The following is a 24,744-nucleotide window of genomic DNA, read 5'->3' as shown; positions in this document are numbered from 1 at the left end:
TTTCGTGTACCTTGCTCTTCACAGAAGGCAGACCTGGGAACATTTTGACTCATGTCTCTGCCTCTACCCAGAAGAGAGTGGTGTTCCACTGTTCAGAAAAAGAACCGTGCTCTTTCTTCGCTAGTATCTCAGAAGATAGACTCTTTCTATGTTAAGAGAACTAAATGGTGAAAACTGACAAACTTTTCCAGCCTTGTTGCCTATAGTGGGGAACATGCATGAAAGACAGAGCTCCAAGTTCTGAGGCTTAGACTGAGCGTGCCCTGGCCAGCCTAGACAAATTGTTAGGGCAAGGAGAAAGACTTTTTAGAAAGCTGACAAACCAAAAAGATGGAGCCTGTGACCAACAAAGACCACTTGCCTGGACGTTGTGGGTACAAGACTTGCACAGGAAACTGGTAAGATGGCTCAGCAGGTAAAGGTACTTGCTGCCAAACCTGAGGACCTGAGTTTGATCCTCAGAACCCATATGGTGGAAGGACAAATAGACTCCCCCAAGTTGTGCTTTGAGGCATACTCAAGTTCACGTGCTCACACACATATGCACAATAAACAAATAAGCAAACATACATGGAGTCTAAAAGGCATGTCAGATAGGCTGGCTGGCAGCAGAGTGGTTAGAGGCTTCTGGAGGTCTACTCTCCCGATGCTGAGGCAGGGGTGTTATCTGCAGGATATTCTGGGTTCTGTGAATCTCACGGGAACAAATGCTGATTAGAAAGTCATGAGGACTCATATCTTTTCAGTTCCTTTCCCAGGAATGGTTGATTCTGTGGTTAATTGTTCGGAAAGAAAAGGCCTCTTTTCCGTGGAGAAGAGGGAAGATAGCAAACAGCTACTTTTCTAGGAGACAGATAATGAAAAGCTACTCCTCCAGGGTGGACGGAGAAGACAGAAGGAACTTTCCGTGGGAGACAGAACAAAGGGAGACGTTCTCTGAAGAATAGTCTTCAGTTTTCAGGTGGCTTCAGTCAGATGTGTCTTTTCTAACAAAGCCTGTAAAAACCAATAATATATTGCACAGCCACACGGCCTTCAGAATGAGTAATTTTTAAAATAAACTAAAAGCATGTAGCCTAAAGGGTTCACTCATCTCCTCTTGCTAACAGCTCCCCTGACCTGGAACTGGCCCTTTCAGGTCCACAGCCTTTTCTATCTGCTATTCTTCCCTAGTCCACAAGACACATTTACCCAAGACTTAGAACAACACCGAGGACAAATTTAAAAGGATATTTGAATAGCACTCCCCTGGGGAGGATATGTATTTTAGTCCCAATGACATGAAACAGGACTCCTCCTTGGTCCCATGATCCATATGGTTACAGACCAAATGATCTTTTGAACAAGGTCAGAGTGAGACATTTTGCCAGCACATATGTGCCGTTAGTTGGTTGAATACCCTGAAAATGACTCATCTTTGAAAATAGGCCATTTATTTTGCATAAGAATAGGCATTAAGGGCCTGGGGAGATGGATCGATTGGTAAACAGCTTTCCTTGCAAGCATGAGGATCCAAATTTGTACCCCCAGTCAGGCAAGATGGCACATGCCTATGATCCTAGCCATGAGGAGACAAGAAGATTTCTGGAGCTCACTGGCTAGCAAAGTGTTGTCAATTCATTGAGCTCTGGGTTCAATGAGAGACCTTATCTCAAAAAATAAGGTGGATGGGGCTGGAGAGATGGCCTAGTGGTTAAGAGCACTGACTGCTCTTCCAGAGGACCCAGGTTCAATTCCCAGCACCCACATGGCAGCTCACAACTGTCTGTAACTAGTTCTAGGGGACCTGACACCCATGGCAAAACACCAGTGCACATAAAATAAAAATAAATAATTAAAAAAAAATAAATAAGGTGGAGAGTGATAGAAGACAACCTGCATCAGCCTCTGGCTTCCATACACATACATACACACATGCATGTGTACTCACATGATAATATGTATATACCACATACCATCCTAAATATATACAGAAAAGAATTCATGTCAAAAATTAGAGCCAAGATGGATAATACAACAATAAAAGCACTGAGTTTAGCTGACCCAAATACAGTGCACCACCTGATGGAGATGACATTGTGTCGCAGACAGTGAGCTGAGAGTAGTGAACCCCATTTTCTGGGACTAAGGTCACTACTGTGCAGAACCGAGTACTTCATCGAACACGGTTCAGGTCTGTGTAATTCCCCTCTGTGAAGGTCAAAGCCCTTTCCTCCTCCAGCACTGTTTCCACAGCCCCATGCACACAGCATCTGTGGGCCCTGCAGGTTGGACTCAAGTGCCCCAGCTTCCCCCACAGGGAATTCTGGGTGATGCTGCAGTGAGTCTTTCAAAGGCCAGTGACCAGCTCTGTACAGGGACATTAACCCTGGTCTCCCTCTGTGCTCTGTATTACTGGTATATGTAGCCTTGATTTGGGGAGAGCCAGCAGGAACATCACCCCACCTTTCTCTAGGACCAACCAGAAGTCAATATTTTCTGACAAACATTCCAAGAGCTGGCATTCCAAGGCCCATGTCCCCTTCCCATAGGGAAACCTACAGGCTGCTCCCAGATAGCAAATGTGCACAGTAGTGGGAAGAATCCATAAGGAGCAGTAGAGAGCCTGCTCTCAGGGCAGGGAGTCTAATTCTATAAGACTTCCTCTCTTAGAGTCCCACACCCTGTTCCCAATCACCACAGAGCCAGGATCAGAAAGATTGCCATTACATTTAACCCTTCATCACAGCCCAGCATCAAGCCAAAGGAGGCATAGGTGAATTATGCCTGCTGTCTGACACCATAACAGGAGTCTCTGGGTGGCAACCTTACCCACCACACACAGAAGATGGGCAGTGTTAGAAGGTACTGCTCTCCGGAAGCCATGTGTCACCTTGATCTCCCTAAGCTCCAGAAAGACTTTAGAGGCAACATAGATTATCTGAACCTGTAGGTCCAGATCAGCTGACATTGCAAATGAGCTACAATCCAGCTGGGCTGTAAAGTGTAATGCATCTTCTGGTTGACCTCAACAAAGCCATCCTCCCCATATTTGTTTATAGTTAGAGAATATACTACTCAACCAGAATACCAATGGAGAATTCTTGGTGAACTTTGCCAGATTGCGACTTGAGCCACTCAGAACTAAACAGAACTTGGAGGCTAAGGGCGTTATGATGCAAGACTCCAACTGCCTTTCTCCATCTGCCCAAACCCTTACTTAGGATTATAAAAAGAAAGCCTGTCATGCATGAGCTAAGTGGAAACTGACTTTCTCGGGAATGATCAGAAACATGAGATGGGGAAATGGATGACTGCTGTGGGACGGTCTGTATGTCAAATTGCTCTGATTGGTCAATAAATAAAACACTGGTTGGCCAGTGGCCCGGCAGGAAGTAGGTGGGACAAGGAGAGAGGAGAATGCTGGGAAGCAGAAGGCTGAGGCAGAGAGACGCTGCAGCCGCCGCCATGACCAGCAGCATGTGAAGCCACCAGCCACGTGGCAAGGTATAGATTTATGGAAATGGATTAATTTAAGCTATAAGAACAGTTAGCAAGAAGCCTGCCACGGCCATACAGTTTGTATGCAATATAAGTCTCTGTGTTTACTTGGTTGGTCTGAGCGCTGTGGACTGCAGGTGACAAAATTTGTCCTGACTGTGGCAAGCAGAAAAACTCAAGCTACAGATGACCTCAAGGATGGCCATGCAACTGACAGGTGCTTTGCTAATGTTTTGTTAATTCCATATACACGCGTGGACTTGATGAGTGAAGAAGGGGTCCCATGGAGCAACTGTGGACAGTGGAAAAGTATTTATGCTTGAAACTTGGTTAGGCTAGAAACAGCAACTGTTTATTTTGGCAGCAGATTGTCTCTCCTCAGAGATAAAGGAACCACTCTGAGAAGGTTGCCAAACCCCCGAAAATAGCTTCACTCATTCTCAGCACAAGATCCAAAGAACACACTCTCTCTCCCTCTCCCTCTCCCTCCCTCTCTCTCTTCTCTCTCTCTCTCCCTCTCTCCTCTCCCTCTCCTCTCTCTCTCCTCTCTCTCTCCTCTCTCTCTCTCCTCTCTCTCTCTCTCTCCTCTCTCTCTCTCTCTCTCTCTCTCTCTCTCTCTCTCTCTCTCTCTCATACATACACACACACACACACAAAAAAAAAAAAAACCCGAAGTCAGTGGGTCAGAGGTGGTGGTCCATTATCTTGCAAGCATCTTTATTATTTAAAAGAAAAGTGAGAGTGTCAAGGTGTACTGGATGCTGATTAGATTTCTTTGCATTGTTTCTTCAGCATTTTAAGTTCAAATTTCCATGGTTTGGAGCTAACAATAAAAATGCAAAACAGCATCTAAAAAAGAGAAAAAGAACAGTTATTTAGGGAACTATGGAGATGGCATAGTAAAGTACCTGAATTTGGATCCCAAGAACCCATGTAAAAAAAAATTCAGTCATGGTTGCACATATCTATAACCCAAGCACAGGATGAGCAGAGACAGGCAGAGAGGTCAGTGGTCCCCCCAGTCTACCAATCGATGAGCTCGAGGAGAAAACTTATCCCAAAAGATAAGGTAGAGAATAGTCTGCATGTACATGTGCTTACACATTTACATCACACACACACACACACACACACACACACACACACAACACACACACACACGAAAGAAATAAGGAAATCACACAAGTCCCTATTTCCAGGTCCCAGTACTTGACTTGAGAGGACTAAGAGTGAATCAACCATACCCATTGCACGGCATGCATGGTCAACCTTGATCCTTAAGGCAGAGGAGTCAGCCTTCCTCACAAAATCATTCTGAACACAGGAACTGCTCAGCCTTTCAAGTCTGCCTCTAGCTACAACCCATTTTCCTGTGATCCACAGAGGCCTTTTGTTTTATTGGATTCTGCTCTATGGAACCAATAAAACAAGAATAGAACAGAGACATGTGTTCCTTAGAGAGAGTAGAAAAATCTGTCCAGACACCAAGCAAAATCGGCTTCAGGTGGAGAATCTCAGAGAGATGTGTGACCTGGTCTCGGATCTTGAAGAAGTGCAGCTCCATTCTCATAGTGGACAGTGAGCACCCTTGTTTTTCTAGTCTCTCCCCTAAAAATTCACATTAACTTGGAATAAAAATGTAAAGTTGAAACACCTCTATGGCAACCATATAAATGTGAATAACATCCTCAAGCAAAGATGACAAAGAAATTGCAACAAAATATGCAAATAATGCACAGTAATTTAAAAAGCAGAGAGAAGAAAAGCTTCAAGTTATATGAATTTCTATGAAGGTTGACATAGATGATGTTCAAGGAAACTCCTGGGAGAAAAAAATTAGACAATCATCAAGGGTCCCAGAAAGACCCATACTACCATTTTTATCTCTAGTACAATTTCATGTAGTTTTAGAAAACATTTATGTACACTTATACAACATAATTCACTTTTACAGCATAAATTGAGATATAAAATATCTTTGCTTATCAGACATCAGTGTTGGTCCCATTGTGAGCAACTGGCCCCTGTGTAGTATCCATTCGGGCACAAGGTCTGGTTAACACTAGAGCATAGCTATGATGCCCCTCAACTCTAACATGAAAGAGCAAAAGACAGAATGTGGGATACTGTATTAAGCAAGCCTCCCAAGGCTTCCATACAACAGCAGACCTAATAGAATCAGACAAAATGATTTCTTCCTGACACTCCCTGCTTCAAGGATTTCAATGAAGTTGTCATGCCATGCTCTTCATTGGCTGAGCTCCACCCAGTACATGGCACTTGCATCAGGGTCTCTACCAAGATGGCCACTACTCAGGACTGATAGCAGAGTCTACGTACCTCTTCCTTAAGAAAGAAGAGCTGCCAAGATAGCTAAGTGGGTAAAGTGCTCGCTGAACAAGCACGAGGACCTGAATTCAGACTACAGTACCATGTAAAAGCTAGGTACAACATCACACACCTGTAACCTCAGCACTGTGGGGAACAGAGACAGACAGATCCCGGGGGCTTCCTGACCAGCCCATCTAGCCCAAATGACAAGCTCCATCTTCAGTGAAAGACTATGTCTCCAAAAGCAAGATGAAGAGCAATAGAAGATAACCCAGCATCAACCTCTGGCACGCATATGCACAAGCATGTACACATATACTACTACTATTATTAATAATAATAATATATAATAATAAATATTTGAAATTAAAATGGTATATTTCCTTAGGACCACCTATTTATGAAGAAGTGAACGAATACAGGCTGGTGAATTTATGCTAGTTTGGCTGAGATGTCCCTAATTTTAGCAAGAACAGATCCATATGCCAGGACATCCCTCAGTTCTGAAAGAGAACAGAATACTATTTTTCACTCTATGGCTTTGTACCAGAGTAGCCTCAAACAGAGGGAATGAAGTTTGAGTAGCTCCAGCTTTATCATCCATCCTCTGTGAGGCACTAATATGTGATTGTGAGTGACCCACTAGTCTGGAATATTCCTGCCAGTACACACCACAGGAGTAGAAGGATTGCTCAAAATAACCCTGTCCAGAATGCAAAATAGCAAGAAATAGTGAATTGGCTTTGCTTTAAGCCCATTTTTGTGTATAATGTATATGTCTCTCTGTGTATACTTGTATGTATATATGTCTCCCTGGTTGCATGTACATGTATATATGTATGTGTATGTCTTGTAGAATAGGGTAGGATGTTGTTAATGATAGATAATAGAAACAACACCTTAGTTCTGGAATCTGGCTACAACAGCTTCAAACAGAGTAGAGTTTAAATAAGAAACTGGCCTCACAGTGTTCTTTATCACACAGGTGGGACGGGATATTTCCTCTCATGTCAGCTACATACCTTTTTCATTTTAGGATCATTTTGAAACAAGCAGTTTTCATTTTCTCCTATAATTTTCTTGCACATCGTTCGGGCAATATTTACTTCAAGATAGTACTCCAGGCTGTCTGTGACCTGTCAATGAGTCACATAAGTTAAATCTTATAGAAGCAAACAGCACCAAGCATCCCCTCTGAGAAGTCAATATGCCATTGGCTACGTAGGGCTAGACTATCTTCCTGCTCTTCCTTGACTCTACAGCTCCTGGAAGAAGTTTTAAGATTATTTGAAAGAATTCTTACCATGATATCTGTCTCACTTCTCTCTCACAATGGTTTTATTTTTTGTTAATTGACATTGTTTTTATTATATATATATATGGTATATGTATGTATTCATGTGGGTAGGTATATTTGTGCATGAGGGTGCCTATGTGAGTATGCACAGATAGGCCACAAGTCAATGTTGATGTCTTCTTGGATCACATTCACTGAACCTGGAGCTCATTAATTTTGCTAAGCTAGATGGCAAAAGAGGTTCAGGGATCTGTTTATCTGCCCATTGCCCCAAGAGCTGGGGTTGCAGGCGTGTACTGCCACGTCCAACATTTAAGTACACACTGTAGATCAAATTCAGATCCTCCTGCATGTGCAGAAAGCACTTTACTGAGCCTCCTCCTTAGCCCCAAGGTTTTTAATTTTAAATAGCAAATAATAGCAAGTGTTCCCAGAATGAAGCAAGGAAATTACAAAGAGCATTCTCCAGTGAAAACTAACCGTTTATTTATTGTAACTTGAGATTAGGTGATCTGTAAAGAATGGAATATTTAATTTTTGAGATTTTAGAGGCTACACATTCCCAGATCCAGGAGCCCATGTCTAGCAGGAGTCTTCTTGTTACATCCTACCACAATGGAAAGCAGAAGGACAAGAAGGAGCACAAGAAAAAAAAAAGGCAAGAGATTGATTGTGAAGCCTCAAGACCTTTAAAAACAGATCAGTGTCCAAGCTAAGTGCCAGCCAGCATAGCAAAATCAATGAGCTCCAGATTTGGAGATAATGATAGATCACCTGTGGCCTTTCAATGCATGCTCACACAGGCACCCACATGAGTGCACCTACCCATGTGAATACATACACATACCATGTGTGTGTATACACACAATAATAGTGTCAATAAAAATAAAACAATTGTGAGAGAGAAGTGAAATAGATGCCCAAGTTAAGAATTCTCTTTATAGCATAAAAACCTCCCCTTGGGACCACATCTCCATACCCTCACATAAGGGATTACATTTCCAAAGCATGCTTTTGGAGGCAATTATGAGAAAGCCCAGGAACTGACAGACCAAGGAAGAGAATAAAGAATTCTACAGTTATTTCAACCACATCTGAAAATTTAGCCTCTGCTATACCCATCTTTCAAAAATCTAGAGGCTTTTTTTATGAGGAGAGTTCTGGTGATTGCCTCTTATTTTTAGAAAAATGTAAACATTATACCTAGTGCTCAGTCTATAAATAAATCCATGCTAGGTGGAAGAAGGCTTCTTAAGCAAGATGCAAAACCCAAACAGCATATGGGAAGAAAAGAACCAAATGCTTTGTTGCTATGTTTTCAAAAAATCTAAAGACCCTATAAGCAAAATTAAACTTCAAACACTGAATGGGCAAGTACAGTCACACACACACACACACACACACACACACGTACTTAGTTAATTTTATATGCATAACAAATTTATCAACTAACAGATAATTAAATAATATGAGAGAAGAAAGAACTCATAGAAGAAAACACATTGTCCTTAAACTAAATAAAAGACACATTTTTTCATGGGTACTGGAAATACAAAGAGATGTATTTTCACATCTATTAAACAGACAAATATCTAAAAGACAAGAGAGTTCTAATATTGGTATGATGAATGGCAAGAGACACTCACACACCAGCAGCATGGGCAGGAACCTAAATCTCTTTAATTCACAGCCTAACTGAGGCCCTGTGCTCAATGTCCAGCACCACAAAAAATAAGTAAATAAAAATAAATAGATTTAGTAGAATTCAGGGGCTATTTGCCATTATTTTACAAATACATCTTTAATCAAGGAATTAAAATTCTTAATATTGCTATGCTGCATGCAATGGCATGTTCATTGTTCTACTTTTTCTGTTAACAAATCTGCTTATTTGCTAGGATATGAGCAAAAAATAACCATGCTTTATTTCAGTTTCCAAGGTATGATGAAAACTGAGATAAATCTAACAGTACTTAGGCGAATTCCTATGACATTTTGAGTGGCAAAATAGACAGCAGTATGATTTCATGAATACAAAATATACTTAACTGGACCTGTGAGATGGCTCAGTGGGTAAAATCACCTACCACCAAGCTTGCCACCTGAGTGTGATACCTAGAATCCACATGATGAAGGGGACTAACTCCCACAAATTGTCCTCTGACCACACATACAAGCATACAAGATATCATGTCCTCCCTTCCTCCCTCCCCAAACCCCTTCTCTGTCTCTGTTTCTCTGTCTTTCTTGAACACACACACACACACACACACACACACACACACACACACACGAGGGATTTTTTTATCTTAAATCTTTCCACAATGCATGTACATGGAAAGAAAATACCGAGAAGCAAGAACATGTTTCCTTTCATTTTTATTGTGTGTATATGTATCCATGTATATGTGCATAAGTGTGGGTACACATGTGTGGTTATGTATGTGAAGGCCAAAGTATAACATCAGGAGTCTTCCTCAATGCCTCTCTACCTTTTTTTTTTTTTTAATTTTATTTTAAGCAGGAAGTCTCACTGAATCTAGAGCTCTCCTACTAAGCAATACTGGCTGGCCAGAAAAACTCAGGGACCCTGTCTCTGCCTCTTTCAGTAGTAGCATTAAAAGTAAGCACTACCACATCTAGCTTTTTAAAACATGACTGCTGGGGATCAAACTCAGGGCTTCATACTTGTACTGCATCGATTTCCTAACTGAAGCATCTCCCAGCCAGGCTTTCATTTTTAACTCAGCTACCAATCAGAACCCTAGAACTTTTATATAGATCGAGATAAATCAAGTTTCTCAACCTCAGCCACACGGAAATCTTGAAACTGGATCTTTCTTTGTCTGGGAGGCCTGGCTGTTGTAAGATAGTGAGTAGCATTCTAAGTCTCAACTTAATAGGTACCAGAAGTAGCCCTTCCATTCACATCATCAACAAACACCCCAGCCATTGCCAAGAATCCCCTGGGAGCAAAAGCTATCCTTCATTGAGAACCACAGCTATGCATTTAAGCAAAGCAGATGTCCCGTTCAAGAAAAACCACATATTTAAATATTGTAAGTGGAAAATGTGTTAATATATTCAGCCTCACAAATGTCTTAGGTTAGCAATATAGTACCCCAGTCAGTCAGTTTTCTCTCTATGACCATGGGGCTCACTGGGAGCTGTGACAATACCACAAGAAAATATGATACCACATATTGATAGCTCAAGAAAATATCCAAATTTGAAATTCCAAAGCAAGGTTTATATTGAACAGATATTGCTTTCACTCCGCCATAAGTCACAAAATCATAAGTTAAATCATTGCAATTTGGAGAACATCTGTGCTTCTCAAGTTAGAATAATTTCAAGTAGTGTCAATTCACTCAGCCATCAACCAATCACAAGCCTAATGTACCTTCCCAGTTGCTCAGCACATGGGAGGAGATAGAGGGGCTCTTGCATGCTGAGGCAGGCCCTCATTGCTTCTCCAGAGTCTTTTCTCTGACTTTGGATTTTCTAGGAACCTCTCTTTTTCTTTTTGCTGCATGGTTTCCACTATCCAGCACAATTCAGAAGCTGCTCACCTCATCCAGTCACTCAGAGTCACATACTGATTAAAATCACAAGGATCTGGGCTTATGTCTTGACTCTTCTGCTCAGCTATGCAGCATTATATACTTTCTGTGCCTGGATTTCCTACCATAGTACAGAAGAATAACTCCTACCTAGGAAGCTATGCAAGCTGAAGGAGTGAGTCATGAAAAACAAAGCAGACCAAGAGGAAGTAAATGTTCTAGTTGAGCCTCCGTAGTTCAAGGCTGCTGTACAAGCTCGTGTGGACTAGCACTCAACACTGCACAAAATCTGTAGCTGCCCCTTTTGAGCTCTGACCTACACTTAAAAAAAAGATTATTAAGTTGTGGTAAGACTAAGCATCTCCCTTTGTATTTAGGCTGGGCAAGGCAATCCAGTATGAGGAATAGGTTCCCAAGAGCCAGTGAAAATATTAGGGACAGCCCTTGTTCCCATTGTTAGGAGCCTCACAAATAGACCAAACTACACAACTGTCGAATATATGGAGAGGGCTTAGGTCAGCCTCATGCAGGCTCCCTGGTTGTTGGTTGTGATTATGTGAGTTCCTATGAGCCAGGTTAGTGCTTTGCTGATACCCATGGGATACCTGCCCCTTTCTGAACATAAATAGAGGAGTATATTGGCAGGGAGGGAGGAGGGCAGAGGGGAGAGGTGGGGTAAGGGAATGGAAGGAGGTAGGGGAGGAGAAACTGCAGTCAGGATGCAAAATAAATTAAACAAAGATGCTTTGAAATATTTATTTTATTTTATGTGTATGAATGTTTAGCCTGTATGCACATATGTGTACCATGTATGTGCCTAGGGACCACAGAAGCCAGAAAGGGGCATCAGATCCCCTAGAACCAGAGTTACAAAGAGTTGTGAGCTGCCATGTAGGTGATGGCAACCAAACCTGGATCCTCTCTGCAAGAGCAGCAAGTGCTCTTAACTGCTGAGCCATCTCTCCAGCCCCTCACCTATACTTTTAAGGTAAACAATTTTAATTGATATTTTATGCTTTTTCTCTATCTCAGACTAGTAAATAGCAAAATCTGAATATATTTTTCACTTTTAAAGTAAAATGATATATTTTAGATACAGACATCTTTTGACCTCGTTTCCATTCCTATCCCTGACACTGATCTCTGTCCTCAAAAGAAGACCAAGGGATAAGGGAGCAAGGAGCAGACACCGCACCTACCTGCTCCTGAGATTTTAGGATGTCCACCACCTTGAAGTTGTACTGGTCCGTGCTGTCCTTGTTATACTCCTTCATGGCATACCAGACTGCTTGCCGCACATAGACATAGGTTTGGGGGATGTCTTCAAATGGCCTCACAATCTTGGGTGAGCCCCAGGCTTGGACTCTTTTAGACACAAGGCCCACTGTGGTCACCAGGAGCAGCAGAATCTGTAAGGATCTGGCCATGGGACCTTATTCAAGGAGACACATGCTAAGTTCCTTTTTTCTTTCCAGAGCTGGTGTAGATGTAGCCAGTAAGGGCCCTGCTGTCTCTGCAGGTCAATACTCTTTCACCCCAACTCCTGACACTGCTGTGGGTTAAAAGGAAGGGATTTCTGTTGACATCATTAGGATACTGCACTATAATGAGAAATACATATTTGGTTTCTATCTCCCATTTCTGTCATTATAACCCAAGGGATTCCTGAGTGACAGTGAGAGGAAGGAGCATATACACGTTCCATAGCAAGCCCTTTTCAGCCATGTATAAATTAGCTCTTGGTGGACCCTTTGGTAACTAAAAAGACGGAGCTCATTGCCAGAAAAACCAATCAGATTGGACCTTTCAGTTCATCTTTGACCTCGAAGGCATGGAGATTGGGTTAATCACCAATGGGTAATGATTATATTATTTTTGCCTGTATAATGGAACCTCTGTAGCATGTCCGAAAAGAATTCAGAGAGCTTCCAGATTGGTGAAGACGTGGAGATTCGGTGGAAATGAAATGAAATCCCAAGTACCCAAGTACCCGCCTTTCCTGTTGTGCATCCAGCTTCTCACCTGTTCCTTAATAATTGTCCATTCCAAGGAACAGGTGGAAATCTGACTGTAATTAGAATAAAATTAAGATGTGGAATATTTACCCAGAAGATAGGTCACAGTTCCTTCATCGTCTTTGAGTGGATCAGTACTGTTATTGCTGAGGCAGGTTAGTCTTTGCAGAAGTGACTTTGTACCTCTTTTAGTCACTTGTTCCTCCACCATGTTATGATACCATGGAGAGGCCCTCACCAGATGTGGTCCTTCAATTGTGTACTTAGAACCACAAACCTCAGACCCACATTAACCTCGATTATTTTCAATTTATGATATTCAGTCATGACCACAGAAAATTGAATAAGATACCAAAATTGAGGCAGAGGTTGTGGGGGCCTTCCATTGGTAGCAAGGTTCAAAGAAAGTGTGAGCTACCCTGGGGACCTTCCACTGGTGATTGGCATCTAAAGTGGGAATCTTATTGAACCGAGTCTAGCCTGTGTTGCCTTAGGCTGGTGCCAGGTGATGTTGAAATTTAACTGAATCACTGGGTGTCCTTTTGATACCTAGAGAGAATTGGAACATTGCTTGGAGACCGCACACATATGGTTCCAGGGATACATTGTGAATTCTAAATAATGTTTACACAGCAACAATGAACTCTTAGGATTTCTCTCTCCTTCTCCAAAGAAAGTTAATTTAAAAAACCAAACAAACAAAAACCCTCTACTGTTATAATTTAGCCCATTTCCCCATCTCAGCCATTTGTTTCCTGGAAGGACTTACACTTTCATCACTCACCCACCCCTTCACCTCCCATCCCCCACCCCTCTTTTTTCTGAATGATACCATCTCTTTGTTCTCAAGGTCACGATGCACAGAGATGTCTGAATCAGATCTCTGTGCACAGGCAGCATGGGAAGCACTTCCTCAGCAAGAATATATTCTCCAAGTCCTTCACTTTCCATGTACAGGTGTGGCAACCCCCACCTGAGATTGCACACAGGCCTGAAAGGCTGTGTCCCCAGAACCTCCCCATTGACTGAGCAGATTAGAACTCAGATCTTCTTACCATCCTGGGGCTTGTCAGGCCCTCTGCCTCTTACGTCACTCCCTCACTGCCAACCATCTTCCATGGCTGCTGTATACTGAGTAGCTAGCCCCTCTACAAGGGAGGGAAATAAGGCTTATTAAGAAGCCAAGAAAATGCCTTAGGCTACTTGATGGAGGCTTCCAGGCCTAACCACTGTTGGCCTCACCCTGTTAACCTACCTCAATCTAGCAGACATGCACACGTTAAGCCACAGCCTGGAATACACATTTGATTTTAAGGTTATCCAGATTTTACCAAAGATGATAAATTGAGTTGAAATTTCTAACATCTGGACAAACTGGTTAAGGCATGTGCAGTCTCAACAGTGAACAAGCAGACAAATAGCCTGAGACATTGCAGAATTTATGAGAAGTGGAAAGACTGCATTTAGGTGGTGCATAGAATTTGATGGCAGAACTAAGAGACAATGTATCAGGCACTGAGTATGAATGGATACACATAACCAGGGTATTTCTGAGTTCTTAATTCGGCCATTGTCTGATAACATCATTCTGGCCCCGTGTATCCTCTCCACAGGTAATGTCAATCAACTCATGCAGTAGGTTTATCAAGTGGACAACTGTGCCAGCTTGGTGCACTTGAATCCATCCTATAAGTGAGTAATCAAGTGTAACATTGTACCTCACTCTGATTTGGGTTATCGGTTGTGAACTGTGGTCCAAAAGTACCAAATAGAAAATTCCAGAAGTAAGCAACTCGTTAATTTGAAATAATTTTATTGTAGAACACTACAATTGCTCTATTTTGCTGGTAGCTATTGATCATCCTTGCATATATCTATGAATTAAACTATCATTGTATGTCTAGGAAAAAACAGAATATATATGATATTAATACTACTCACAATTCAGGCACCATACTATAAAGAAAAAGGCAAAAAAAAAAACAAAAACAAAAACAAAATCCCCACATTTTAGCAACCCAGCCACAACCACTTTGATCCTGACCCCTAGTGACTTAAGATGTCTTATGCAGGCACCTGGAGCAAAATTCCCAGTGACCTATAGCATCTGACATAGAAGACTAATCTCAAGAAAGACAACGTGTGCTATAAATTTTACTAATTAATAAGATAGTGAGATGCCCATCTCTCTATCCAGATTTGGACCTCATACAAATGTTCTATAAGATCAAGTAGCTACCCCTCACTACTGTAAGACTTCTACATCCTATCAGCAATGAAACTTCCTCTCTGTGGTCTCATCTGCTACCCACTTGTATAGAGTATTTCAATAGATTTTCTGTTTGTGTCCTTGGTAAGTTCCTTTTACTAGCTTCCATTGGCCTTGCCTATCCCATCTTCAGCAGCATAGACTGGTCATCTTAGAAGTTCTCCCCACAAGTAACTGCAACTTGTTTCCTGACACATCACTTGCTCAAATCTCCACTGTGGTCCCATTAACCTACCATCACCATGAAGTGGATGTAGGAGGAGACATAAGATGTAACCCCATGTTCCAGACAATGTGACCTCTCCACCTCCACCCTACTTGCCCCATGCCTTAAGTATGTTAACCAGTATGTTAATCACCTTGGTTCTTACTTGATGTATTACAGGTCAATTTGAACTAACTATTCAATAAGTCTTTCTGTTCTCTAATCTATAGATTACTTTCTTGGTCCTTGAAGACTACCCTGAACACTCTATACTCTGTACCATGTCTAAACCAAGTTCTCAGCGATGTTGCTGGTCTTTGGGCCGTAAAGAAACTGCTCTGTCCCACAAATGGTACCTTTATCTGCGGTGAATAAATGATTAAATGGCCTCTATCCTCAGGTTGCTCTCCACCACCATCACACTCAAGCCATGCTCCTATCTCAGGTTAGGCATCTGTGGTTTTAAGCCCCAGGTGCTTCTGGCCTCTGCACTCTCCTGTCAGGTAGTCATACCTGCATCCCCTTTGTGAGGTAAGCCAGCCTTTCTGATGCTGTTCTAGTCAGGATACCTGAGACAGGTCCTATCAGCCTTTTGCCCACTGCTCTTGTGTTGTGTGACACTATTCCATGGAGATATGAAAAAATGTATGTTCATCCCAGATAGGAAACCAGAAGCAGACTTAAATGAAAACACCACCAAAGGTCAAGTTGGTGAACCAATGAGTTTGATTGGGGTTACCTGCAGAAATATAAGTGAGGGCTTACTCTCAGGAATAGAAATGACTCAGACAGCTGCATCAGATTTCTTGTTACTCATCTTTTTGATGATAGCTATCCTAACAGATAGATGTGAAGCAACTGATAAAGATTTGGCAAATATGTGACAGTTTTTAATTTCTAAATCAAAGAGCTATTATTGACTGACCAAAAAGCTTCATCCCTCCTGACTAGTTTTTGTAGAACTGGAAGGTTCTATGCACTCTTCCAGGGGAGAAAAGTAATCAATAGTCTAACCCAGGTGTGAGTCCTGCAAGTTGTGGTAATGACTGGCCTGGCAAGACATGACTGCTGCTGTAATGGTGGCACAAATGTTACAGAGTAAATAAACACTTTCTGCTTGGATTTAAAACCCACTCTACAGGATGAAACTTATTCCTGGAATCATTAATTGGGTCAAAAACTCCTGGTTGTCTAGGTCATAGTCTTATTATGCTAAATGGATCTATTGATAAACTACTCCCTAAAGTCTCATCTTTATACCCTCATATTAATGGATCTCTCAACCCTCATCAGAGAAGCTTCTTTTATTGGTAGATGATGATTGTCTTAGTTAGGGTTTCTATTGCTGTGATGAAACACCATGACGAAAAAGCAAGTTGGAGAGGAAAGGGCTTCTTTGGCTTTCATATCACTGTTCATTATCAAAGGAAGTCAGTACAAGAACTCAAGATGGGCGGGAACCTGGAGGCAGGAGCTGATGCAGAAGTTATTGAAGGGTGCTGCTTACTGGCTTGCTCAATCTGCTTTCTTATAGAACCCAGGATAACCAGTTCAGGGATAGCACCACCCACAATGAGCTGGGCCCTCCCCCATCAATCATTAATTAAGAAAATAACCTACAGGCTTGCCTACAGCCTGATCTTATGGAGGCATTTCCTTAATTGAGGTTATGTCCTCTATGGTGACTTTAGCTTGAGTCAAGCTGACATAAAACTAACCAGCACAGTGATCAATATAGAGACCTACAACTGGCTAACACAGAGAGAGAAAGAGACCGTAGAGTGCTCAACTCTAAAGGAGACATCTGCATTATGCCCCAACTCCTAAAGCTCAGAAATCATTGGGAAGAGGGAGTAGATAATGATGGTGAACCAATATTTTCCAGACATAGTGGCACTGTTGCACATATGAACTCACAGGTGCTTTGGCTGCATGCACAAGACACCCACACAATAAAGCCACCCCAAATCCCAGTATGTCTTGGGGAAGACCCATGAAGCCTCACTCCTACCTGAGGAGTTATTGGCAGTTGATAGATGCTAAAAGACAATCTGTTTTTTTCAGGAACATGTCTGCTTAGAGAGTACCATACTGCAGTAGATGGTCTTAACACCCATGCACATACAGTCAGTACCAAGTGGACTCAGTGTGTTGAGAGAGGGGGGAGGGAGAGGGAGAGGGAGAGGGAGAAAGAGAGAGAGGAGAGAGGGAGAGGAGAGAGAGAGAGAGAGAGAGAGAGAGAGAGAGAGAGAGAGAGAGAGAGCATGAAATTGGGAGGGGAAAGTAGAGGGAATAAGGGAGAAGTTATAGGGGAAGGAATAGAGGGGTGGATATGGTCGAGACTACATTATATGCATGTATGAAATTCTCAAACAACTTAACAGCTTTTACAGGCAATTTTTAAAAGACAAATCATCTGATTAAAAAAATCTGGACAAAAGTCATAAGCATGCAACTTTTAGAAAAGATACGTAAGTATCTGTGCTACACAGGTAAAACTGTGCTAAGCCTCAGAGCAGTTAAAGTTTAAATTAACTAACAATAAAATGTTACAATTTCTGATACTTTGAAGAAAAGTAAGCTTGACAACATCAGATTAGTTAAATAAACTAGATTCTCAAACAAGCTTCATTCCTCTTGTGAGATGACAGATTCCAGGCATTTCTGAATAGTCATTTATCTAGCCACCCCTGTTGAGCATTTAAAAGTTACTTATTCATCAGTACCTACCACTGTATCTCAAAGAAGTATTGGCAGATGTGCACAGTCAGAGAAAATTGCTACAACACAGTTTACAATAGCAAAAGGAAAAGAAGAAACCACCCAATTATGTGACAATCAAATCAAATATGTAATGTTTACGAAAGAGAACCAACTAAACTATGTGCTTGAACTAAAAGGAAACAGATCTGTTACACATAAGCATTACAAGCTGACTAAAAACACTAAACAAAGAAGGCATGGGAAGGATGAAGACAACAGGTTATGAAAGTCAAAGAGAGAAAATGGGAGGGGTGGACCAGGGTGCGTGGGAATTTCAGTTTCAAAGCTAATTATTCACATCACATTGACTCTCTTCCTGAAAAGAATTGTGTTATTGAAAGGCCCAGAACTCCACAGTAGAATTTTAATGTCTAGAAGAAGCCTTATGGTGATAAAAAGCAAGCACGCCCAACTCTACTCCTGACTTTGTGAAGCTCCGTTTCCCAGGATGCATAAAGAAGGTGATCCTAAATGCAAATGGGGGCTTAGTTTACACAATAATTCTTGATTCTTCTCTTTTCCCTTGACTGTTTTGGTGGATGGATAGACAGACAGATAGACAGGCAGACAATCTTATTATGTAGCCCAGGCAGACCTTGAATTCCTGACCCCCCTGCCTCAGCCTCCCAAGTCCTGGAATTACAATTGTGATCTACTACATCCAGATTTAAAATTTTAATTCAACTTCTCCTTTGGTTCATCAGCTCCAAAAAGCATCATGTGGCACTTTTTTTTTCCAGGATAAAGATGAAAGGAGGTCGAGTCTCTGCTTTGTCAATGTCTTGTCTGTTTTCTTTGTGTGTTTCTTCTCCATGATCAATTAGGCTCTGCCAATCGTATGACCTAAAACATTAAAAACCAAAATCAGACACTTAAGCATGAGGGTCCTGGAGGCACGATAGGATTTCCAACTTTTAGCCATGGCTCTCTGTGTGATGGCTTTAGTTTGGCAAGAATAATTGGAGCTGGGCCTAGGGAATATTGTATTTTAGGGGAGAAGTGACTTCAGCCAGGATGTAAACAACAGAAAAAGAGCCATGTCAAGCTATTTGGTTGGAGTCAAAGGTGATCCCCAGGAGATCATAATGTTATGGTGGAGTTGGAAATGAAGGAGAAGCAAAAAATATAAAGGACTGAATTTGGAATAGGTGGAATGTCAGATACCAGCAAGATCTATCTAACTTAGCTGGTCCTCATGTTGGCATTCAGACATTTACACTGGCCTGCCCTCGGGGACCTAGCAGGACATGTCATCAGTAGCCGTAGCCAAGATGTGACACTATGACTATTGCAGCCACTGAGTAGAGCATTCTCCCTATGTGCATGTGCTATATCCCCTTATAAAAAGCAAGCCCTCCTTGCTCCCTCTCTCTTCCTTCCACTCTTGCCCAGGGGCCACCTCTGCATACCCCCAATAAACTTGGTGTGGCGTTGAAGTGCCCCTTGGCTCCAACCTGCTAAGGTTACCTTCTGCTGTTAAACTATTATACCTCAATCTACCTACCCTTGACATTAATATGTGGCCTGCTGCCCCACTGTACACTCCATTTAGGAATATTAGAGATTATTATGTAATTGCATCATTGGTATATCATCTGTCCTTCCCAATCCTGTAAGAGCTCTTCTACCCCTGATGGCTGAATAATGCCCCATCATTGAACCCTGGCCCCTGTTTTTAACACATATCATTGCATCATTCACATGTATAGTGCAACAACCATTTGTACACATATCCTCATACAAGTTTAATTTCTCACCCAGAACAAACTGCAGAAAAATCAGTCACTAAGCATATAAATTTTGCAAGTGTCATCTCCAACCATGATAAAGAGTTCATACAGGGTAGAGAGAGAGACACACTGACAAACAGATACAAAAAGAAAAAAAAAAAATGGCTGAGTGAAACAAAGAGACAAGTGAATCCGTGATTAGTTTCTGTGAACCAAATGAAGTTGCTGTACACACACAAAGTGCCTCCTGTAGATCTCATTACCACATGAAAGCCAGCAAAGGGAGGTGAGGGGTGCAGATAAGGAAATTTAAAAAAAAAAACAGGAAGAAAATGTAAGTGGGTAGATGGTAGATCAAAGGCTAGCTTTGAGCTGAGACAAGGTGCCAGGTGGGCCCCATGAGTTCCCTGAGGAGAACCACAGAAGGAACCTGCCCACTGGGGCCTCTTCCTCTGCCTCCCACACCTGCACCTCCTAAGGCTCTAAATGTTCTCTCTCTCTCTCTCTCTCTGGGTGGGATCTAGAGGCTGAGCTGTATACTCCATCTATTTTCATCTTCCCTGCCAGGTAGATTTCTTCCATGGACCGTCGTTTCCCGGTTATGAGCTCCGGTCTCCTGAAGAATTGGTTCCTGACTTTCAAATCTTCCAAGGCTGGGCAATAGACTCTGCAAGTGACTCTCAGATGAGTGTGCCACTGTGAGCCATACCTCTTCTGGCTCTTCATGATTTGGGTGTGCAAGCTCTCACTAAGTGATGGAGGGTGTGTGTGATGATACTCATATCCTTGGGATGTGTTCTTGTCACCTGGCAACTCTGCCAACATTTGCTATTTTGAGGCACTAATAAAATGTGAAATACATTCAGATTCAAAATTAATACATCTCCCAAATGAATCATGCTTTACACATTAAACACCAGAATATGCAGTAGTATAAGTATTTGCTGGAGTCTTCTGTTTGTCTGGCCCTGTTCTGTATACAGTGTCAGGGACCCATCGGGTAGCAGGAAGGTGGTGGCACTCACTGTTCAGGTGGTTCACAGGGAGCCCCCTAACTAAGCAGTCCTTTCCACAGGAATCTCTTGGGTTCTGCAGCCCATCAATAACACACCTAAAGATACTTTATCATCTCTTTTATGAAGATTCTTTTAGATCTTTCTTGACTCATATTTTCTAACCCATTCTAGAATAGGACTTATTTTCACCCAGCTCTTCACATATATTCACTCCTGGTCATTTGGTTTTTTATGTTTTATGTTTTATCCAATATATATTATTAGGCCTTGGTTCTGTTTATTCCACTGATTGAGAATAAGATCACTACCATAATTTAAGGTCAAATTTGAAGCAAGCTTTAATTAAATACTAGCCAGTAGATAGGCTCATATCCAGGTTCCTGGGAAATGGCCAAGAATCACAATTTTTAGCTGCTTAAGAAGGAAAACCCAAAATCCTTTGCATTTCCTACCAGGTCCAATTGAGGACAAGCATACATAATACATCCTGACATACCTCCAGCCTGTGCACCTCCTGCCCACATGTGACCAAGCACATCTGTGCAGATGGGTCAAACAAACTTGTTTGGGGGAGTAAAAACATATAGTTTGTTATCTCCCATAAACAATATCCTCCAGCATTTCAGGAACTATCTGTCCTCTATCTGTCCTTGGGCAAGGGGCTTGCAGATCAGAAGCTTTCTGTTTCATAGATCTCTTAGGCACAGTAATCAAAACTTAAAATATAACTTTCGCTCTCACAGTTCCTGTCTTTTCTTGGGGAAATTTATCCCATTCATATCTTTGTGATCACTAATGTCCTTTTAATCCATTCACAGCTAATTATAATAGTTGCTTTTTATTTTCTGTCTCAGCAGTGGTGCTCATACAATTGTTTTCTCTAGGGAACTGGAAATCCTCCATAATAGTTCTTTTCATCTTATTATATTTTATTTTTATTTTATGCATATGGGTGTTTTGCCTGCATGTACACCTGTGTACCACATGTGTGCCTGGTGTCTCCAGAAGACATCAGCTTCCCTAAAACTGAAGTTATAGACAATTGTGAGGTGCTATGTAGGTGCCAGGAATGTAAACCCTAGTTCTCTGGGAAAGCAGGACATGCTCTTAACCTCTGAACCATCTCACTACCCACCCCCAGTACTATTATAGTTCTTTCTACTCACTTAATTCCTGCCTATTATGAAATCTTAAAGATCTTAAGATGGAGGAGACTGTCCAGTGAAAACACAAAAGCACACTGGAGAGGGGAAAATGGTGGAATACAAGAGAAAATATGCCAAATGGTGGAGGAAAGCAAAACCAAGAGACCAGGGTGCCTCAGTGCTGACCTCGGAAGCAGGAGGCCACCTTCAGGCAAGGCCTCTAACTAGAAAAGCAAGCGTCTGCTAGAGCAGGAACTGACAGCACTACCTTCACCAGCTTAGTCAACAAAGATCAAGCTGGACTGATGACACAGGGTTTAGGTGAAGAGACAAAACCCACCGTGAGTAGCTGGTGGACACAGTTTCTTAGTGCCTCAAATGAGGGTGAGAGAAAACACACCAGGAGAGTGTAACCTGGCACTGTGAACTCATTTATTAAATCATCACAGCGGTGCTCACACTGTATGCCCCCAGCAGTTACAGAAGGGAATTTCATAGCAGGTAGGATAGGGGCAAACTTGAGGTTAGCTGGTCAGGCCATGATTGGTACCACATCCAAAAAAGGTTATGGGAACATGCTGTCTGATACCATCCAGTACAAAGACAAAGACGAACACTCCCTGCCCTGCCCCGAGGGAGGGATGTGGTTGTCATAGCAATCAAGACCCATCACCATTGTCTAAGTTAGGGTTTCTATTGCTGTGATGAAACACCATCACCAAAAGAATACTGGGCAGGAAGGGATTTGCTTGGCTTACACTTCCACAACACTGTTCATCTATGAACACAGACAGGGGAGGAACCTGGAGGCAGGAGCAGATGCAGAGGCCATTAAGGGATGGAGCTTACTCGCCTACTCCCTATGGCTTGCTCAGCCTGCCATTTTATAGAACCCAGGACCACCAGGCCAGGTATGGCACTACCCACAATGGGCTTGGGCCCTTCCCATCAATCACTAATTACAGTCGAATCTCATGAAGGCATTTTCTCATTTGATTCCGATGACTCTAGCTTGTGTCAAGCTGACATAAAACAGCCATCTTGTAAGCACCTGCTTTTGGTGGACTGAGACAAAATAGGATCTCTGATGTTAAAACCTGTCATAGGGATATCCTGTAGAAATGGTGAGTCAATAGTGTAATGAATCTAAGGCGGAGCCAGGGCCCCAGTGTTCTTAGTTTCTATCCACCACCAGCCCCTCCAATTCTTGACCTGAACAACTGAAACTTTTCAGGTTTTGTATAAAATGTGGAAAGACAAAAGATCAAAACAAAACCTGCCACCTTTCTTACAACTCAGTCACCATGAGGAATACCTTCTTTGCGGACATTCTAGCCATCTCCAGTCGAAGAGCAAAGCTAAAGTCGCTAAAAAGAATTGTTGCTGCTTACTTCTACCTCTTCACATGGCTCTGTCCCATATGATGACATCCCACATGTCCACAGTCCACCTTGAGCCTTTCTTCATCTGCATGGCCTGGGATCTGCCAGAGACAAGGATTCTGTGCCATTTCTCAAAGAGAAAGAGGTCTCGTGAAAGTTTGCCCAGTTAAGGCTGTAAAGTCAGTACCATTGCTTTTTTTGATTAACACTCTTCAAAAGCCACTGAGCTTGGAAAGGAAAGGGTCACATCATTTATTCCCCAGAGATTTATCATTTACCAGTCACTTCTTTTGTTTTGATTTGTTTTTGTGAGCCAGGATTTCCCTGTGTATGTTTGGCTGTCCTGGAACTTGTTCTGTAGACCAGGCTGGCCTTGAACTCAGAGATCCACCTGTCTTTGCCTTCTGAGAGCAGGAATTAAAGGTGTGTACCAACATTCCCTGGGCACCAGTTACTTCTTAAATAAAGGACTAAGCTGTAAGAGTAGAGAAGTCGAAGCCAGAAACAATGCCTAGCTCAGAAGGACTCACCCTGAGCACAGGAACCAGGGCTCAGGACCACCAGGCTGTCATTCAAGTCAGCTGTCTCTACAGAGAAGATTACATGATTTGTAAACCCATCTAGGTGTTCAGTATAGTCATGGGACCCATCTTAATAATGGGGAAAATTCTGAGAACTGTACCTTTAGGTGATCTCATTGTTTTGTGAACATTCTAGAATATACTTACACAAATGTGGGTGTTGCTAACCATTATTCCATGTAGCCTCTTGGTACTCGTAAAAGATGAGGCAATCAGTTGTGTGAGGCTGCTGTCAATGTCACATGGCAGACTGCTTTACATAAACTTCCTTTAAACAAATAGGAGGACACTGAAATAATGGTAAAGTCTACTACATACAAAACCACTAACAGTCATTCACCATCATTATCAAGTACACGCAGCAATGGTACAATTGATGGTCCCCACCCCCAGCATTACCATAAACATGAGTACAATGAGCATGATTACAAGGTTGTGAAAGGCTATGGCATCACTAGACAGGAGGAATTTTTCAGCTCTGTTAAAGTGTTATGAGACTACCACCCTATGTGGGGTCTACCTGAACATCCTTATGTGGTGCATTACTGGATTCTGATTCATTCGTTATTCTAGCTAGACCAAGAGTCTTGCTACAGAGCTTGGTGACTTGAAAAAGATCCTCAGAAATTGTCATTTCATCATGAATTTCCTTCATTGGAAGGAAGCAAGAGGGTCAGGAGGGGTCCCTCCCTAGGACTTTAGAGCAATCTCTGACCTGCAAACTGGGTCAGTTATGGGTGAAGCTTGTTCCACAGGGTCAAGTTCCTCATCTTAGCTGTGAACAGAAGCTGATATCCCTTTTAGTGCACCGACAAAATGAGGCTGATAGAGGATGTGTAGAAGCCCTCCAGCCTACCCACAGACTGCCCTCGTAAGCATCAGTAGTTTGTGGTAATTTACATGAGCACTGACTTCTGTGAGAGCCCTGAGGTTTCTGGCCATAAGAACAGGCAAGGTTCTAAAAATA

General features: G+C 42.2%; 1 protein-coding gene and 1 long non-coding RNA gene across 2 annotated transcripts; both read right to left on the bottom strand.

The window, feature by feature from the left end:
• Positions 1-4,163: 4,163 nt before the first annotated feature.
• Positions 4,164-15,676, bottom strand: LOC114701684 (cystatin-13-like). The gene is made up of 4 exons (XM_028881826.2): positions 15,517-15,676; positions 11,871-12,223; positions 6,834-6,947; positions 4,164-4,329 (listed from the first exon to the last, which is right to left on the bottom strand). The coding sequence occupies exons 2-4, from the start codon at positions 12,096-12,098 to the stop codon at positions 4,246-4,248; spliced, it is 426 nt and encodes a 141-aa protein (XP_028737659.1). The 5' UTR covers positions 12,099-12,223; positions 15,517-15,676; the 3' UTR covers positions 4,164-4,245.
• Positions 15,677-18,583: 2,907 nt separating this feature from the next.
• Positions 18,584-23,861, bottom strand: LOC119087796. Its single transcript, XR_005091275.1, has 2 exons — positions 23,727-23,861; positions 18,584-18,766 (listed from the first exon to the last, which is right to left on the bottom strand). It is a non-coding gene; the product is annotated as an uncharacterized LOC119087796 (long non-coding RNA).
• Between the last annotated feature and the right edge of the window lie 883 nt (positions 23,862-24,744).

The sequence above is a fragment of the Peromyscus leucopus genome, chromosome 4 (genome assembly GCF_004664715.2).
Source record: "Peromyscus leucopus breed LL Stock chromosome 4, UCI_PerLeu_2.1, whole genome shotgun sequence".
NCBI lineage: Eukaryota > Metazoa > Chordata > Mammalia > Rodentia > Cricetidae > Peromyscus > Peromyscus leucopus.
Note: the sequence above shows the minus strand (reverse complement) of the source record. Positions and strands in the feature narration are given on the sequence as shown.